The sequence below is a fragment of the Heptranchias perlo genome, chromosome 17 (genome assembly GCF_035084215.1).
Source record: "Heptranchias perlo isolate sHepPer1 chromosome 17, sHepPer1.hap1, whole genome shotgun sequence".
In the NCBI taxonomy this organism is placed as follows: Eukaryota; Metazoa; Chordata; class Chondrichthyes; order Hexanchiformes; family Hexanchidae; genus Heptranchias; species Heptranchias perlo.
This window is the reverse complement of record NC_090341.1, coordinates 16,028,363-16,049,179: the sequence shown is the minus strand read 5'-3', so window position 1 is coordinate 16,049,179 and position 20,817 is coordinate 16,028,363. Positions and strand designations below refer to the sequence as shown.

General features: G+C 40.5%; 1 protein-coding gene across 1 annotated transcript in view; it reads left to right on the top strand.

Annotated features, from left to right (window-relative positions):
- stab1 (stabilin 1) overlaps positions 1-20,817 on the top strand; it is a 187,077-nt gene that overhangs the window by 36,715 nt on the left and 129,545 nt on the right. Inside the window, exons 11-19 of the mRNA XM_067998609.1 lie at positions 991-1,073; positions 3,920-4,051; positions 4,809-4,937; positions 8,365-8,427; positions 9,962-10,075; positions 12,132-12,185; positions 12,653-12,733; positions 14,174-14,332; positions 17,009-17,071. Coding sequence (XP_067854710.1) covers positions 991-1,073; positions 3,920-4,051; positions 4,809-4,937; positions 8,365-8,427; positions 9,962-10,075; positions 12,132-12,185; positions 12,653-12,733; positions 14,174-14,332; positions 17,009-17,071 — 878 coding nt within the window. The remainder of the gene's footprint in view (positions 1-990; positions 1,074-3,919; positions 4,052-4,808; positions 4,938-8,364; positions 8,428-9,961; positions 10,076-12,131; positions 12,186-12,652; positions 12,734-14,173; positions 14,333-17,008; positions 17,072-20,817) is intronic.

Below are 20,817 nucleotides of genomic sequence, written 5' to 3'. Positions count from 1 at the left end.
AAATTACAAGCTCCCATTCAACCCACCTAATATAAGCAACTTCCCAACCTTGACAGGAAGGATGTCTGCATGAAGAACAATTTTGGTACAGCCATATATTATTGTCAAACCATACTGCATGTGTGCCGAGTGCTTCCTAGCACTGTACTTCCTTTTGGTGCTAATGTGTGAAAATGTGTGTCTAAACATAGCCCTGTGCTTCTCCAAGATGCTACTTCAGCGGTGGATTGTGTGTGATAGCAGGCTGTTCTGTTGTTATTGGGTCCTCCTGGGACTGAGGTGGTTTTCATTCCATGGTAGCTACATCATGAGATGGATCTGCCGTTGGCTGCACCCCTTGTGCTGCTGCATGAGCAGCCTGGTCCTGCGACCTTTCTACCACAATTGCAGGGGGCCGACGGGCAGGCCCACAAGTGCTGCCATCCTGAGCGACAGCATGATCATCTGTCCCTATTCCTGCCATGCCACTAGTACTGGGCCTGGCCTCCACATTGCCACTGATTGGAACCTTGGAACCTTGCACCAAACAGGGACTCCCTCCTCTGCCTTACTTTCTCCACAGCATTCCACAGCTGCATCCAAGAAACTAAAGGCCTGCTGCAGACTCACCAGACATTGTTTCTAAACTGAACCTGATGCTCTGCTCTGAATCCATTTTTGTGGATGCCTGCTCCTTTCAGCTGCTGCAAGCCTTTAAATCTTGCAGCAGTCAACTTAGTTCCTGCTTCCAATTGGTCAGTTCCCATTCAGAGGTGTTCTTGAAACCTGGAGCATGTCCAAAATATTTTAATGAGGCTGACCTCAGAAATTCTGACAAGATCAACATCAGGCGGGCATGAATTGTGCAATTCCAATCAAGATTTTGCATGAGTGCAAATTAGACTGTATTGTTTCAAAAAGTAATTTCATAGTAATATGCTGTCTCTACTTCTCATTCATACTAAATCAGATTTATTTATTTTGAACAAAATTTATTTTTTATCTTTTCAGATAATGGATGCTTATTAACATTGAGCAAAATGGGACCTTTTACAGTCTTTCTTCCTCTGGTCAAGAAACGAAAAGATCATGGGGTAAGTTATCTTGGGCAACAGATAGACAAATTGACTTAAAGAGGAAGGCAAGTCCAGGGGAAATTATTTTACTCAAAGTACTTCCCCATCTGATACTGAAAAATGTTTTTCTCACAAAAATCCTGTTTGATATTTTTAAACTGAAGTCCCAGATCACCTTCACTGGTTGGATGCACTGTAACATCACCGATGGGAGGGTGTCCTCGTGAATTGTTGAATGACTCATTGGAAACTATGGGGATTGTGAACAGCCTGAGATTCAATCTGGAGTTGCAGGACCCTGAAAAATCATGTTACAAGCTGGGAATAACCAAGATTGAGAACTCAGTAATGTAGGGAGACTGATCTGCATCGCACAAATCCACATGCCAGGTGTTGGTGCCCCAATGTATTGCTTCAGCTGCATACCTGCCTAACAATTAGGGCAGACAGAGAGCAGGTAGAGAAAAAGAGAGAGGGAGCATAGAGTTCTATTAACAAAGAATGTTTTGTTCCATACTTGTGATTTGTGATGTGAAAAGCTATGGTTAAGAGCTCCTTTGACATTTAATAAAACTTCTCCATAAGAATGAACATGCAGCTTACTGATCTGAAACTTACATAGAATTGTAAAAATGATGGAATAGACTTTCAGTTTGGGTGCCGCACGGGTGCGATATCAGTGGCGCCTGCCCAATGCAGCAGTCAGGAGGCCTGAACCACTTTCAGATTTGGGCCTCATTAATATTTTGTTGCTATGCTGTGGGAACCAAACGGGCATGCTCTGCCCACTTCTTTTTGCAAGTTGCATTTGGGGTCCTACAACAGACTTAGGACCCATATTTATTTGCATATCTAAACAGCTTCCTGCCGGTTTTGGGCGGAAGTGCTGGGTGCCCATTTAAAGGCCTGCCTGAAAGCTGATTCAGGCGGATAAATGGGTGCTCATTTCTCAGGCAAGAAATGAGCAGCCAGCAGTTCAAAGTCTCCCTTATGATTCTAGCACTGGTATAAGTGGAATAAGCTGAATTCCTCGCTATTCAATTGGAGCCATCTACTCCAATCCAATTTATGTGCCCTTTCCCCATAACCTTTTATATTTTTCCTTTTCAAATACTTAATTCATTCCATTCACAATGGTTTTGCAGTTTCTGCCTCAATAGCATTCCATGTTCTTGTTACACTCTGCATGATTTTTTAAAAATCTAACTTACCCCTTTGTTCTTCACACTGATTATCCTGAATTTATAACCCATATTACTGGTACACTGACCAGTGGAAACAATCTTTCACTATGTACCCTTTCAAATCCTTCCAAAATTTTGAAAACCTTTGTTAGATCCCCTTATCTTTTTCTGTTCCCATAGAAAAAAAACCAATTTTTCCAAGTCTTTTTTCATAATTATGACCTCTGGTGAATCTTTGTTGTACCCTTTCCATGGCTCTAATGTTCTATACCTTAACTAATTACCCAGAACTACACACCAACAATGGTCTAACCTATGACTTGAACAAATTGAAAAACACTTTCTGGCTTTTCTATTCAATCCTACGTATAATGCTCAGAGACCCTTTTATTCTTATGCTCTTTTTTTACCTATACTTCCATCTTTAGAGTTCTGTGTACCTGCATCACATGATGTATTCACACTTCTCAGTACATGCAGTGAGAAATCGGCAACCTCTGTATGACTAGAAAACGCTGTACAGTTTGGAATTAGATACCAAATACCTTGAACTTTTTAACCAGTTAATTTGAAAGATGGCAGTCAGTCCTTCAAATTTATGACATTTGTTTCAATCTGATTTTAAGAGCGCATGCATGTTTACTTTCTAATGCAGTAGGCTCATTTCCAGATAAATTAAATTTTAAATATGTATGTGAGAAGCAGTGTAAGAGAAATTAATCTTGAATCCTTTCTGCTTTTGATGGTAATCAGCTTTGGCATATCAAGGTCCAAAGTGCTCTCAAATGGGTCACAAATAAACCTGAAATTGCTGTATGGTGGAACTTCAGGCTTTCGATTTGGCACTCCATTTGACACTCAAACCTAGTAATTTGCATTTATTAATACTTAAGCACATAAAAGTCTTCTCCTACGGCAGAGACATGGAAATGCTTGTTTTTTCAAAAGTCACATTCCAATGAAAGGTGCGTCAAAGAGCATTTTCTTTTCACTATTAAATTATTTTCATGTGAATAGCCAGAAGCTCCATTATAAGCATAAACAGAAAAAATAGAAACATTCATAACTAATGTCCTTTTAACTCTTAGACTAGCATTGGGTCCTAGGAATTTCCAGGCACCCTGGGCTGGACAATTTTTCAAAAATGTTTTACCTTGCACATTGTAATTCTGAAACAAACATGCTGAAAAAATTATATTGCGATAATAAAGCTACTTAAATGCCAGTTTATTACTATACTGCTAAATCTAATCAACTAAGACAAATTTAAAATACATTTCCCTTTCCTTTTTTGCAGTCTTTTTTCTAATGTTATTTAAATTTTACTTCTATCCAAAATACCCTATTCTATTCACTCTAAACTTTTTCTTTGAAAAAATAAAATTGAAAACACTTTCTGGGTCTTGAATGGATGAAAAAGCTAGCCTATAAAATCAGCTTTCAGTCATCCTGAAGCCAATTTGTGTATATTGATCGCACCTGAATGGCGACAGCAATGTCCAAGAATGGCTCCTCAGATTGGCTGAAAACTGGTTCCGAAAGCCGAAGTTTAGTCAACCAAGGCCCAGAAATTTAAACATTTACAGAGTCACGTCATTGATGTGATCAGGTATCAAACTTGATGTAGTCTTACTTTGATAATATTTTTATTTTCTAACTGTATGTTGTATTCTAACAAAGGTGATAGCGACAAACAAGTTTTCATGCAAACAACACATTATCCCTGGTGTTTTGCTACTCAAGGACCTAATAAATACTAAGACTTTTGAAACATTGGCCGGTGATACAGTTGAAGTGACCCAGATAGGACAGGTAGGGTCATTTATATTACAGTCTTTGGTTTTGAACATTGTACCTTTGGCTTAGCACAGGAATGGGTGCACATGTTTTAAAAAGTGAAATATTTCAACGTTAGATTAGAACTATATGTTTATTTCTCTTTGAATGAAAGAGCAGGGATTGATAGGCTCAATTCCCACTCAACTTATGATAAATGAGTAGAAACTCATTGAAGGGGAGAATCACTCGTGGCAGTCCCTAGTAATTCCTTGCACCCAGCTACTGGTGACATTGGCAGCAGCCTGGCTGTTCTCTCATCTGCTCGACAATGGAAACATTAAGACCAGATGGACAAGATGGGGGATAATTTGCACTAAATAAAATTACATAAAAAGAAAATAAGAAAACATCAGATAAAGCTTTTAAATTTTATCCATTAAGCTGAGTTTAAGTAGGAATTATCAAAAACCTGGTGACTTTTCTAATGTAACTGTGATTATCGATTAGGGTATAATTTTTATAGCAGAGTGCAGGTGTGGGTAGGATAATCGATGCTTTGAGATCCTTTATGAAAGGTGAATTTACCATAGATGGTTTGAAGCTGATTAGTATATGTGCCTTAACCAATGAACTGGAGGAGATTTGTACTGTTGTATAGCAGAGTAACACAATAGTAGCATGCTGTCTTTAGATGTGTCTCGAGACTAAAGTTACAATTAGAAACTTCAAGATTTCCAATTTGCGAAACCAATTTGTTCACTAATGTTACTTTCTCATTTCTCTGTGTAAGTACTCCCAGCTTTTATTTCAAAATAAAACGTACAACATAGTGAGGGGCAACAAAGCAGCATCCAATGGCATCGTTCACACGATTGACCGTTTTTTAGCTGGAACTTTTGAAAATCTTGGAGATCCACAGGTAAATATTAAATTGAATAATATATTAAATATTGTATTACATAAACTGATCCATTTTAATTTACTTTCTCCTTTTTGTCTGATCTGTTGTCCGCTTTGTACACAAAGATGGACTTGAGCATTTTATCCTGACTTGCATCTATGAGGAGGAAATTTGTCCATTGCCCAAATGTGTGAGATGTACATTCTGCTGCCTACTTAGTGTGATTATATATATATATGTCTGGGAGATCTTGCATCTATAATTCTGCACAATTCCCGATAAGCGCTCCCAGCCAGGGCTGCTAAATCTATCGTTGTTCTTGAATGAACTTACAAATTTGGTACACACAGTGGCCAAAAGGCCTTATTTTCCCACAAATAGCAACTAAACTACATATTCAGTTTTACAGACATAATTTATTAGAATAGTTTTGCAAGAATAGACTATATATAGAGTATAACTAGAAGTATGTTAAAAAGCATATTCTACAAAGTAAATCATTACCATGTTTTGTATTTTTATATGGGTGCAAACTATAAATATAATACTTGTAAAAATGTTATTTTCATGGTATTCCTATCAAACCGCATCTAAAGGTTCACAACATGGTACACTACATCCAAACCCAACAAAACCATGCAGAGCAGCAGCAAGTCACCCACAGAGTGTCATTCAGTACTTGGCTGTCAAGGGGAGTGTGGGTGGTGTGAGCTGAGTAGGACGGTCAGAGGTTCAGCACACTGACCCTACATACGAGCCTGTTTGAAGGCAGGCAAAGAACACTGATTGTGCAATGCCATCTGAGCTCACAGAGTTATTCCATGTTATGGAGTCACTGGAGGCTGCCTGACGTGGCATTGATATTCACACCTTCTCCATGATTGGTCTTGCCTGCTCATCAGCTGGGAGCAGAGCAATTTCCTGGGTGGGGCGGCTGCTTTAGGTAGACCGCAGTCACACATGCAGGGATAGTGGCTGCACGTCCTTGAAAAGCATTCAACCGCTGTCACTGGATAGACCTTTATTAAAATTCATTTTGGGATATGGGCGTCACATGCAAGGCCGGCATTTATTGTCCTTCCCTAGTTGCTGTTGAGAAAGTGGTGGTGAGCCTAACTCTGCAAGGCAGTTTGTTTGACATTGGTGACTGGATACACAGATTAAAACATATCATCAATCAACACTGCGCAAGGCACCAGTATACATAATGGGCAGGCAGATAATTTGAGGAAAAATGCATTTTAACCCATCACAATAAAAATGTAGTGTAATAAAAATGAAGCTAAGACTGATCATGTTATTGAATTCTATTTAGGGTAGAGGTCTTGAAATTATTGTGTGATATTAATGTACTAATTCATTCATATGAAATTCCTTAAGCAGCCGCCCCACCCAGGAAATTGCTATTTTAATGGAGGAATTAATCCCTTTTTTTCTGAGCCTGAGTATTTAATACTTTTCTTTCTAATTTTACTTTCATTTTGCATTAAGAATGTCACTTCCACCCTCGTTATGTCAAAGAAGGAATTCAACCCCCGTTAGTTCTAAGAGCTCAATTTTCTGCACTTCGTAGAATCACAGAATGATACAGCGTAGAAAGAGGCCATTCAGCCCATCATGCCTGTGCTGGCTCTCTGAAAGAGCTATCCAATTAGTTTCACTCCTCTGCTCTTTCCCCATAGCATTGCAAATGTTTCTCTTACATAGAAACATAGAAAATAGGAGCAGGAGTAGGCCATTCGGCCCTTCGAGCCTGCTCCACCATTCAATATGATCATGGCTGATCCTCCATCTCAATACCTTTCAAGTATTTATTCAATTCCCTTTTAAAAGTTATTATTGAATCTGCTTCTACCATCCTTTCAAGTAGTGCATTCCAAATCATAACAACTCGCTGTGTAAAATTTTTTTCCCTCACGTCTCCTCTGGTTCTTTTGTCAATTACCTTAAATCTGTGTCCTCTGGTTACCGATCCTTCTGCCACTGGAAACAGTTTCTCTTTATTTACTCTATCAAAGCCCTTCATGATTTTGAACACCTCTATCAAATCTCCTCTTAACCTTACTCTGTTCTATGGAGAACAATTCCAGTTTCTCTAGTCTCTCCACGTAACTGAAGTCTTTCATCCCTGGTATCATTCTAATAAATCTCCTCTGAACCCTCTCTAAGGCCTCCTAAAATGTGGTGTCCAGAATTGGCCACTCTAGCTGGGGCCTAACCAGTGTTTTATAAAGACTTAGCAAAACTTCTTTGCTTTTGTACTCTTTGCCTCTATTTATAAATGTACTCTTTGCCTCTATTTATAAAACATTTGCCTGAGGAAGGAGAAAATCTCCGAAAGCTTGTGAATTTAAAATAAAATTGCTGGACTATAACTTGGTGTTGTAAAATCTATTTATAAAGACAAGGATCCCATTTGCCTTTTTAACAGCCTTTTCAAATTGTCCTGCCACCTTCAAAGATTTGTGTACGTACACCCTCAGGTCTCTCTGTTCCAGCACCCCTTTTAAAATTGTACCATTTAGATTATATTGCCTCTTATCATTCTTCCTACCAAAATAAATCACATCACACTTCACTGCATTAAATTTCATCTCCCATGTATCTGCCCATTTTACCAGTCTGTCTATGTCCTCCTGAAGTCTGTTACTATCCTCCTCACTGTTCCTACTACATTTCCAAGTTTTGTGTCATTTGCAAACTTTGAAATTATGCCCTGTATACCCAAGTCCAGGTCATTAATATATCTCAAAAAGAGCAGTGATCCTAATACTGACCTCTGGGGAACACCACCCTATACTTCCCTTCAGTCTAAAAAGCAACCGTTCACCACTACTCTCTGCTTTGTGTCCCTTAGCCAATTTTGTATCCATGCTGCCACTGTCCCTTTAATCCCATGAGCTTCAATTTTGCTAACAAGTCTATTATGTGGTACTTTATCAAACATCTTTTGAAAGTCCATATACATCAACCACAATACCCTCATCAACCCTCTCCGTTACTTCATCAAATAACTCAATCAAGTTAGTCAAATAAGATTTAGCTATAACAAAACTGTGCTGGCTTTCATTTATTAACCCATATTTTTCCAATTGCAAATTAATTTTGTCCCAGATTATTATCTCAAACTTTCCCCACCCCCGCTTTTGAACAGGGGTGCAACATTTGCAGTCCTCCAGTCCTCTGGCACCCCTCCCATATCTAAGGAGGATTGGAAGATTGTGACTTATTAAAAAATTAGATTATCTTTTATCAGCCATTGGGGGAATTTATTATTTAACTACCTTTAATTTTCTGTATATTTGCGAAGCAAAGCGTTCCCTCCACATTTATTTTTGATATTCATATTTTCACATTCCATCGTTTCTTTTATAAATGTTGTAATTCAAGCAGAGATTTGTAACTAGTATATGTGACTCTTATATTTTTTGTTTTTTTTAAACAGAAAACTGTTGCTGATATTCTTGCTAATGGACAGCTGTTTAGTAGGTTTGAAACCATTCTTGAGGTAAACAAACTAAAAATATTTGGCCCATTCAAATTTAAAACATTCATTTTTTTATTCCACTTTCTGTTCAATTAATTAATCAGGAGTACAATTTGCTTTTGTGAGAGTTGCTTGTGAGGCTGTTAGCTTTACTGTAGGTTCATGTTTCATTTAGTGGCCTACTTCTATTGCAGAGCCACTTCAAGGTGTAGTTTTAATATTATGAATCGTGCCTTTGTAGCTGATAACCATACCTTTTCCAGTGGTTAGGGAAAGCCCTGTACAGTTTAGAAAGTGAAGAACCCCTTGGTTGACTTACCGCAATCAAGACTATTGGCAGCAAAGAAAGATGGCAGCCAATGTTTCTGATGCTGACTTTCATATCGCTGCTCCTATTCACATTGGTGCTGCTGTTTCCAGAGGCACCGCAGAGACCCAATGCTTTACATTAGATGATTATTATTATGTTTGCCTCTGCGTAGACATTGTGGCACCATTTCAACAATATACCTAAATGATTGGTATGCAACACAGGATTCCTAATGGGGTTTTTGCACATGTATTGAATCCAGGGAAGTTGCAGTCAGACAGCAAACAGATCATGTGTTTTAAATTTGGATGTTGGCTGACTTAATTTTAATCGCCCTGATCTCTCTTCCCATCCCTGCATCCCCCCCTCCCCCCCATAAGAAAAACATTTTCTTAAAAAGGAATAAAAACAGAAAATGCTGGAAAAGCTCAGCAAGTGAGGCAGCATCTGTGGAGAAAGAAACAGAGTTAACGTTTCAGGTTGAAGATGAAAGGTCACTTGCTGGGGTTTTCCAGCATTTTCTGTTTTTATTTGAGATTTCCAGCATCCGCAGTATTTTGCTTTTTCTTAAAAAGGAACCTTGGCTGTGAAGTGACAAGATCCCAAGATCCATACAATCTGGCACTTTCATTAAAACAACTTTTGCAGCAGCTAATGAATGTAAAATAAACTTTGTGATGGCTCAAGTGATGACTCACTTGAATCCTGGCAAATATGTGCTTTCAAAAACTCCATAACCCAAGTTCAAAAAGCCATCCTTGCATCAGACCCAATAGTCGTTCATTTTCTGCCTGAGTTTATTTTTTTATAAAGGAGTAATTCTGTGGAAGGAGTTGGTTGAGGGAATTAGCTGAAGAGATGGGAAAACATCAATGTCCACTTAAATTGGACAGAGCAGTTGTCATTACGACAATGCTAACTCGATAAAATCACTAGTAGCAGCGAATAACAATGACCAGCTCCTACATTGAAATTGCACTCTAAAGATTGTCCAAAAGCATTTTTCTTGATACTGTGGATGATATGTTGGCTATGTTCTTAATCTAGGCAACTCCTCGGTTAGTAAACAAAAATTTCTGCTTGCAAAATTGTGCCCTTTGTGAATAAAGTGCATATAAAATGCCTTCAGATAAACATATTTGATCTTTACTCATTATTTTGCTCAATCATAATGGCAAGATGGCTCACAGATGGAATTTTTATTGACTTTTAGGAGACTAAGAATTTTGTTTAATCCTGTGACAGAATTGTGATCTCCCTTTAATACTGGATGGCCCCGGGCCTTACACTGTCTTTGTGCCAAGTAATGCTGCAGTGGACAAACTAAGAGATGGAACTTTATTCTATATGTTTGGTGAGGTAGGTGAACAAACAAAAATTAATAAGAATTATACTTGTTAAATGTCCAGATTGTAAATATACAATAATATTTTGCTTTTCCAGGAACTCCTTTGGTTTTAATTTAAGCAAGTAAATTTTCCAAAAGTTTATGAAACAGTTGAAGTGCAATGTAATTTTTTTTGTCCCCACACTGATTATGCTAATTATATTCCACACACAGATCAGCCTTTATTTGTACCTACATAGAATCGAGGAACTGGGACAGTAATTCATTTGCACCATTTTGGCAGAATTCACAAAGTCATTGAAGTGAAGCGTATAAGTTTAATTTTACTTTCACTAACATTTCCATGCTTTGTTTCTCCATTAGAGAATGCTAGTAGGCAGAGAATAGTGCCATAGACTCCCAAAGCACAGACCTCCTGTGGTATACTCTATGTATAAACGTAGCTCTTTTCTGCGACTTTAAATGTAGGATAATATGTTTTCCATTTTATAATTGTTTTCTCTCCCTCTTTTGGTCCCACTGAACTATATAGCAAATGCTGGTTGAAGGAACAGGCAACCTGTTCTCAAGGCTCCCCCTTTCCTGATTTTAGGCCACATTTGTGAGATCATGCTTGGATCAATAAGCTCCAATCTGTGCCTCTCTCCAGAGATCCTGACTGAGATCAGGAACTCCCATTGTGTGCAATCATGAGGGCAAACTCAAGTACTGCCACATCAAGGCCTGACACATTCATAAAGCATTGCACTTTATCATTGTTCCATTAAGTGAGCATGCAATATAACATTTAATGACTATATATTGACTTTGATGGGACAGACAAAATCCTTTTGCTACTGTTCTGTAACATTTCTCTTAGCTACCATTTTAGCTGTTGGCCCAATAAAGGGAAACAATGTTGTTAAGGTAATAATAGTTCCTTAGTGGGTGATGCTGGAGTGAGCCTTTGGCTTAGTGATAATATTACTGCCTGTGAGTCCAATGATGTGGAGATGCCGATGATGGACTGGGGTGGACAAATGTAAGGAGTCTTACAACACCAGGTTATAGTCCAACAGTTTTATTTGAAATCACAAGCTTTCGGAGGCTTCCTCCTTCATCAGCTGATGAAGGAGGAAGCCTCTGAAAGCTTGTGATTTCAAATAAAACTGTTGGACTATAACCTGGCGTTGTAAGACTCTTTACATTTGTGAGTCCAATGGTGTAGGGTTCAAAGCCTGCTCCTGATAGTTCTGGTGAGTGGAGATCAGAGCTCTTTCTCTGAATTCTTGGTTAAAAAAATGCTCACATCTGGTGGGTTCTCCCCTCATTGCATAGGTTGCAGGAGTCTATAAAACCCTCCTGCTGTATAGGACGAACCACCCTATCAACTGGTATAAAGATGGCGATGACCACAGAAGAAGCATTAATCAGATTGTAAAATCAGCCTGTGAATCTTTACACTGTTCTTCAAGGGAAGAGTGTGAAGGTATAGCAACTGGGTGATACACAGCATTCTCCTGTTTACGAGTTTGGCATTTGCAAGCATTTTACACAGAAAATTGCCCAATTAATAAGGACTCCTGCTGCTGTATGATTCCTATAGCACAGCATCATAGATCATAACTGTATTATAATTCTGAATAGCCTGTAAAGCAGATCAAATGGATGATTATTCATGAGTGGTACTTTAGCTTGCTATACACTTTTCATCAGGGAAATAGATTGCATTTGGACTGAAACTGGTTCCAAAATTAACAAAGAGCCCAATCAACTTTAGGTTCAACAATTGAGAGGAATATTTTCTATTTCCACTTGGTCTATAACACAGGCTGTGAATATGTTATATCCTGGGCTGTAGATTTACAGCAAGCTGATTTCTGTAGATTGAAAATAATGGAAAAAGAGGGAAGCATAGACCAGTAATAATTGTTACAAGTGAAAATGGGATCTAAAAATTCTTTTGCTTTTTTGACAGAAGAACGAAAGCAATTAAATAATCTCTGGAATTTATCAGTTAATTGTCGAACTTCCTATCTAGTCAGTACTTCCATGTAAACTCTGTGTTTTTGTTTTCTTTAAAATAAGGGTCGCCCAAAACTTCAAGAACTTGTGAAACATCATATCTTTACATCTGGCAGTGTAAGCAGCTCTCTTCTTTAAAATGTTTATGGAAATGTTGAAAGAAAAGGTAAAGCATTAGAATATTGTGCCCTGGATCGGAGGGTTACATGTTCGAACGCTGGTCTAATCTGACGTTTGAATTTTCCGCTCCCACGGGGAGAGTTTGCCAGTCACTGGCTGAGCTGCTAAAGTTGAACGCTTCATGGTGGCATACTACTACACCTCAGATGGCAGCGAAACTTGGCAGGGCTGTTACTGACCTGCAAGCGCACTCTTTGTTAGCCAAGTGGCACTGGTGACGACTATCAAGAGGTCTGCAGGCCAGGCTTGGCAGCAGCGGGACATGAACAAGGGTAAGGCTGAGGAAGAAGCTCAGCTGCAGCTGAAACTGCTGTAAATAAACCAGACTGTTGCTCTTAGCATTTTGATTACTACACATTGTGATTCTAAAAGGCATTTCCATAACTTATCATTTAATTTTCTAGTTGCCAGTGGACAGATTATCGACCATGCCTCGAATCTTGACAAAGGCTAACCAGATAATATCCATTAATGTTACCACTAATGTAAGTACAATGTTTGGGCAGATGAAGCCAAGAAAAATATGTATTAATTCATATGGTCAAAAAGAAATAACCATGAACTGCCAGAAGTATGTCTTTGATTTTTAAATGGTGCTCTATGCAATAGTTGCAAATCTCACCTGACTTTGCTTATTTAACATCGGTAAGTATACTTCGAAACTAATTTATGTGAAGTACTTTGTGATATTTCTCATAGACATGATAAGGCACTATGTGGATGCAAGTCTTTCTTTTTGAGGCAATTTTTCCACTTTGACTACATCAGGTTATCTTTACATAACATAAATTACTATTCTGGTTGCACAACCATTTGGCAACTTTAGCGTATAAAGATAGTGGAAAGATTTTAAAGGTTCTTTTTTATATAAAAAATCTGTAACTGTATCTTTTCTACACAATGGGCACATTTTCACAAGTTTAATTTAACTAATTGAAAAATATTCACTAAAATAAACACAAACTCTATTCTAATCTGTTGTGATCCAGTTTTGAAGATATAATTATAAAATAACGGAAATTTAATCTACCTTATTTTTTAAAAAGTCCAAACGACACAAGGGGGTAGATTTTGACTTTGTGCGATGATGTAAAATGGGTGATAGTGAAACGACAGCCCGTCCATTGAAGTCAATGGAAATAAAAATCAGGAGAGGTGTAAAACGAGCTGCCAATTCACTATCACCCATTTTACAGAGTCGCACAAAGTTAAAATCTACCCCAAGAAAGTCTAACTTTACCTCAGGCACAAGTGGTGCAGTGGGTTTCAAGACTGGTCTTTCACCTCAGGGATTTAAATTTGAACTTGACTCATAGATAGACAATCCTCACACTTAGCTCACTGTGAGGGTCTTGCCTTTGACCAATCTGAATTCAGTTTGAAGTGGGAATGGCTCCATGTCATGAAGCTGCCTGTAATTTGACACATATTGGCAATCTCACTCAAAGTCCATAAGAATGTCTGGTGTGCAAAATACTAGTGCCACTGAGGGCACTTTTCTGAGGTTAGGCAGCGTAGGAGAAGTTTCTTCTAAACCTAGTCTGTATGTACTTCACATGTGAATGCACGGTGCTGATACTGCCTGTTCGAAACAGTAAAGTATTTCATTTCCCAGCACAGCCCAGAGTCCATCAATCACTGAATAAAGTGAGATTGCATTTTATTATTTTGAAATCTCATAAATCCTTAGAACAGTGTCAAATATTATTTCTGGAACTTAAAATTTTAATGAGAAAATTTTGAAATAAGCAAAATAAAAATGTCAGGCAATTCTGGCACAGTAATACTTTTTTGAAAAATTCTGGTTGAGGATATGGTACAACATAATCAGCTCGTCAAAAATCTAGAAAGTATTACTAAGTAATGTCATCCTAAATCTAGCATGAGTTTTATTGAATAAAATGCTCTTCTCTTTCTTCTCACAGGGCCAGATTCTGTTGGGTGACACGGGAGTTCCTTTATATAAAAGGGATATTGTTGCTTCAAACGGCATCATTCACACTTTGGACGGCATCCTTATTCCTCCTTCAATAATCCCCATCTTGCCGAAAAGATGTGACGAAATTCACTATCGCATAGTAACGGTAAAGCCATGTAACACTATATGGTAAAATTAACTTGAATATTTTATACAGCATGTAATAATTCATTTTGCATGAAGGATTTATTAATGCAATAGGTTTAGGTGCATTTATTTTTTAATGGGAATACCAAAGAAAGTATCCAGGATCATTAAAATGATTGACGTGTTAATACATACAATGCAGTGGTTGCTTTTATCTGATGACACGGTATTGTACGTGCAGCACCCGCATGCGGGACTCCTGCCGGCAATTAAAGCCAACGGCATCCCACTTAAACTAATTAAGTAGATAGTTCAGGTCGTTTGTAGACCTGATTTGTGGGATATTTTAGGAGGGGTGGGATTTTCAACTCAACTGAGCGTGTTTCCCGTACTAGGGGAAACACTCCCAGTTGAAATGGACGTGTGACAGGTCCATTTGACAGGTGTGTGGGGGTTGGAGGGAGACCCTTACTCGTTGCAGGAGGCCACTCTGTCACTTTGGACAAAGTTTGGCCTCCACCACCCTCCTCCTAACAATAAAATTCACAAACTTGCACACTTACCCCAGTGCGCAGACACATTTACCTACCTTGCGGACCCCCTCAAACGTACATCTTCCAGATGGGGGCCACCATAGCTGCAGTCATGACCTCCTCAAAGGACGAACTGCATCACCAGCCTCACCGGCCATGCCATCCACGTCTGACACGTGGAGCTCCACAATACAGTGCTGTGACACATCCACCTGCACAGCAGGAGGGAGGGCAACCGCAGAGAGAGATGCGTCGCAGAAGGCACTACCCTCGCCACAGGGTGTACAAACCAAGGCTCAGCTTCCTGGACCTCTCTGAGCAGCAGTGCACACGGAGGCTCGTGGACATCGGCAGCCTCCTTCATGCCAAGCTGCTCCCGGCTGGCCCTGCACCATCTTCTTACCTGTCGCTGTCAAAGCCGCCACTGCCCTCAACAACTTCTCCTCCGCATCCTTCCAGGGTGCCACCGGGGACATCATCGACGTCTCTCAGTCGTCTGCACAAAAGAGCCCTGCAAATACACCGACACCCACTCTGCAGTGACACAACGGATGGCATCAGTTGTGGGTCTTCATGGTGATCCTCAGGAAAGGGCATTATTGCACAAACCAGACAAGATTTGCAAAGACGTGGCAGTAGTGGTGACAATATAATATGTAATGTGAGTTGATCAGAAATTAAATATAAGTAAAAACCATGACAAACCCTCAAACACCCTTGTGCATCCCCTTCATGCTCATGACACGTTTGCCTTACGCTTCCTACTGCACATATGTGATGCATGCCCTGTGGCTGCAGCATAGTAGTGGCAGGTTAGGTGAGGCTGACCGTGAAAGAGATGCATGAGAAGGTGAGTATGAGACAGAGCCATGAGATTGTATGAGCATTGGGTTAAGTGGTAGTGGTGGGATGAGTACTGACGAGGTGAGTAAGTGCAGGTAAGATGAGGATGAGCTTTGAGTGGGTGTGAGGAGTGATGTGATAGAGTAGTGTTGGCAGTGCAGAAGGAGTGTAGGGGAATGAGTAAGTGTGCTCACTTCAGCTGACATACTTAGGTCATTGGAGCGCCTCCTGCACTGTATGCAGGTGCGCAATATGTTGGTGGTGCTGGTGACCTCCTCTGCCACCTCAAGCCATGCCTTCATGGTGGCAGAGGCAGGCCACTTCCTCCCGTCCACCGGGGAGAAGATCTCTGTCCTCCTCCTCCTCACCCCATCCAGTAGGACCTGTAGTGAGGCATCATTAAACCTGGGAGCAGCCTTCCCCCGGGGCTGCTCCATGCTGTAATTTTGGCTCCTTTCTGCAGCATCAGTCAGTGGAGGACCGGCCCTTTAAATAGGGCTTTCCAGCTGCCAGCCAATGATGCTGATGCGCAGTCCGCCCGCTGCGCAGCTTTCCAGCGCGAAACCCAGAAGCCAAGGTAAGTGCCTTCAATTAGGCTGCGATAGTGTGCGGAGCACCCCGAATTCACTGGGCGCGTTACCCACGCGCCCAGTCGACCCCCCGCTGCCAACCCGCCTCCCTCCTAATATCGAGCCCATGGTATTATTTTTTGTTCTCTACCTGGAAAGGATACTGAACCAATGCATCAAATTAAAACAATCTTCATGATTGAGAAAAACAAAAATCTGAAAATTTGAAACGAAATGCAAATTGTGGTTTTTGGGCCCAGTTTGATTAAACCAGCCTAGTTTGGATTTCTTACCTGGATCCGTGCTCATGTACGTCTAATATATCCCAGGAGCAGGAGTGCTCCTCCTGCCTCCACAGCACTCCTGAGGGCTGCTGCTGGCCCATGATCCTACCCTTTCCTGTTGTTGTTTCCCTCTGCCCCCCCCCCCCCACCGTTTCCAGGACTTACCGGAGGGCTGCTGCCAGCAAGGCGAGCCCTCAGGAATGATCCGGGCGAGCCCCGGTTCACCTGCTTCAGGCACGCGCTGGGAGAGTGCCATCAGCTGTGCATTGGAAAATGGGCCATAACAAATTGTTACCCCAGTGGATCCGCCAGTCTTGTTAGCACTGGGCAGCATGCCCACAATTTTCGAATATGCACTGGCTGGCGATGGCATGGGGCATCACAAAATCAACTCAATAATGTAAAACCTGCATATTAGTAATGGCCTCCGGGTAAATTTGATGCTCTAATCTTCTATGTTCTTTAGGCTCCCTGCGGAGACTGCTCCTCACTGAATGATAGCCACTGCCCAGATGGAAGCACGCCAATGGTAATTCTGAATATTTCAATTATTCTGACACACATCACATATAGAATAACAGCGGTCAGTGAGTTGTAGTTGTAATTTGATTGAGTTGACCTTCTGAGTAAATTCCAAACCACAAGAGAAACTCAAGCACTTTGAGTGTCAAAGTTGAATTTCAGCCTTAAGCTTACCGACATTGTTTGTTGTATAAAATATATGCAGAATTTTTTGAATTGTTTGTTTTTTGTTAACTTTTGCATTCATATTTTTACTGGTACATATTATTGCCTGTATTATATAATGTTGTTTAGGTCTTAGAATCGTCGAATCATAGAAGCACAGAAGGAGGCCATTCGGTCCATCATGCCTATGCTGGCTCTTTGAAACAGCTATCCAATTAGTCCCACTCCCCTGCTCTTACCCCAGAGCAAATTTTCCCTTTTCAAGTATATATCCAATTCCCTTTAGAAACTCTTGAATACGTGTGTTTTAAAATATTCTGATAACTACCAGCCAATTTTTTTTTGGCTAGTTTTCTTCTCTCCTCCTTTCCTGAACATGCTGACTCACTCGACAGTAATCAGGACTGGGAACTCTGGCTAATCGTTCTCCTCCCCAGCCCAGGACCAATGAGACCAGTTGTAGCACCTCCACTGCGGCTGTGGCTGAGGTCGGCTAACACAAAACAGGTCAGGAATCATATTCAGACCAATGTTTCTAATGTCAAATGGCCAAAACCTCATGGAAACCATTTTAAATAAAATGTTGTTGCAACATGTGAGTCACCGTACCCGACTGTCTGGTAGCTAATTTGGCTTCAGACCAAACAGATTGAATAGTGACAGTTTCAATGTCACAAGCCTGAATGGAGTAATTTTCTGGATGCCCGGAACAATAATGCTCTACATTTTTGGAACCTTCTGTAGGGTATGGCATCCTAGCCTCATTGAGAAGCTGAAATGATATGGCGTATCTGGTGAGCTGCAAAACTGGATATATGACTTTCTTAGAAAATACACCTGGGTCATAATTAAAAGACTTTATCATAACACATGCATGGGTCCCTCAAATATGCGTGCTTGGTAACACCATGTTTCTCATATTCAACATTAATCTGGTAGATGTCATTAAAAGTAGTATTCTTTCTGCTGATAATACCATCCTCCTCAGAGTAATCAACACCCCATCTAAAAGAAAACCAGTGACCAAATCACCGCAGGCAATAATAAATTGGAAAATGAGGGTTATGGAGTGTTATATTTAGCACTGAGAAGACCAAATCAAAACTCTTGTTGAGAAAGATTGACCATAATGTTCTTCTACCAGCTCTACTCTGTAAGAATAGCAACTTCTCCTCAGGCTTACAACTTGAACACCAAAGACAGAGACTTGTGCCACAAAATACCACATTGTTACAGTAGGCACATTAAAATATCTCAAATAAAGGCACTGCAGTGGTTGAGTGCATTGAAGCCCATTACGATGTGCTGCAGAGTGGAAGGACATGGCTTGTATCCATAAGCCTTCAGATACATCACCAATGTCAGCCGTGCTGTTGTGGAGAGGTGTTGTGAGAAGCCCAATGACTTTCTCAATGGGAGGTCACGGGGAGGAGATTTTGGTAGAAGAGAGTGAGCTACTTTCCTGTATCTAGGGCAAAATGGGGTACTAAATATTCCTGGATACAAGGTGTTCAGGAAAGATAGGGAAGGAAAGAAAGGGGGGAGGGGTTGGTAGTATTGATTAAGGAGAATATTGCAGTGCTGGAGAGAGAAGATGTCCTGAAGGGGTCAAGGACAGAATCTATTTGGTTAGAGTTAAGGAACAATAGAGATGCCATTACACTACTGGGTTATTCTACAGGCCACCAACAAGTGGGAAGGATATAGAGCAGCAAATTTGCAGGCAAATTACAGAGAGGTGCAAATGCCATAGAGTAGTGATAATGGGGGATTTCAACTATCCTAATATAGACTGGGATAACAGTAATATAAAGGGCAAAAAAGGGGAGGAGTTTTTGAAATGTGTTCAGGGTAACTTTCTCGATCAGTACGTTTCTGGCCCAACGTGGAAGGACGCATTGCTGGACTTGGTTCTAGGGAATGAAATCGGCCAAGTGGAGTAAGTGTAAGTGGGGGAGCATTGAGGGAGCAGCGATCATAGTATCATAAGGTTTAGAATAGCTATGGAAAAGGACAAGGATCACTCTAAAGTAAAAATACACAATTGCTGGAGGGCCAATTTCAATGGGATGAGAATGGATCTGACCCAGATAAATTGGAATCAAAGATTGGCAGGCAAAACTGTAATTGAACAATGGGCGGCCTTTAAAGAGGAGGTGGTTCGGATACAGTCTAGATGAATTCCCACGAGAGAGAAAGGTAGGGCAACTAAAACCAGAGCTCCCTGGATGACAAAAGAGATAGAGAGTAAGGTGAAGCAAAAAAAAGGGGTGTATGACTGATGTCGGGTTGATAATACAAGTGAGAACCAAGCTGAATATAGAAAGTTCAGAGGGGAGGCGAAAAAGGAAATAAGAGGGGCAAAGAGAGAGTATGAGAATACACTGGCGGCCAACATAAAAGAGAATCCAAAAGTCTTCTATAGGCATATAAATAGTAAATGGGTAGTAAGTGGAGGGGTGGGACCGATTAGGGACCAAAATGGAGATCTATGCATGGAGGCTGAGGGCATGGCTGAGGTACTAAATGATTACTTTGCATCCGTCTTTACCAAGGAAGAAGATGCTGTCAAAGTCACAGTAAGTGAAGAGGTAGTTGAGATAGGCTAGAAATTGATAAAGAGGAGGTACTAGAAAGGCTGGCTGTACTCAAAGTAGATAAGTCACCCGGTCTGGATGGGATGCATCCTACGTTGCTGAGGGAAGTAAGGGTGGAAATTGCAGAGGTGCTGGCCATAATCTTCCAATCATCCTTAGATATGGGGGTGGTGCCAGAGGACTGGAGAATTGCAACTATTACACTCTTGTCAAAAAAGGGTGTAAGGATAAACCCAGCAACTACAGGCCAATCAATTTAACCTCGGTAGTGGGGAAACTTTTAGAAATGATAATCCAGGACAAAATTAACAGTCACTTGGACAAGTGTGGATTAATTAAGGAAAGCCAGCATGGATTTGTTAAAGGCAAATCGTATTTAACCAACTTGATTGAGTTTTTTGATGAAGTAACAGAGAGGGTCGATGGGAGCAATGCGGTTGATGTGTATATGGTCTTCAAAAAGGCGTTTGATAAAGTGCCGCATAATAGGCTTATCATCAGAGTTGAAGCCCATGGAATAAAAGGGGCAGTGGCAGCATGGATATGAAATTGGCTAAGTGACAGGATGCAGAGACTAGTGGTGAACGGTTGTTTTTCGGACTGGAGAGAGGTATATAGTGATGTTCCCCAGGGGCCGGTACTAGGACCACTGCTCTTCTTGATATATATTAATGACTTGGACTTGGGTGTACAGGGCACAATTTCCAAATTTACAGGTGACACAAAACTTGGAAGGGTAGTGAAAAGTGAGGAGGATAGTGATCGACTTCAAGAGGACACAGACAGGCTGGTGAAATGGGCGGACACGTGGCAGATGAAATTCAACGCAGAAAAGTGTGAAGTGAAACATTTCGTTAGGAAGAACGAGGAGAGGCAACATAAACTAAAGGCTACAATTCTAAAAGCGGTCCAGGAAAAGAGAGATCTGGGGGCATTTGTGCACAAATCGTTGAAGGTGGCAGGGCAGGTTGAGAAAGCAGTTAAGAAAGCA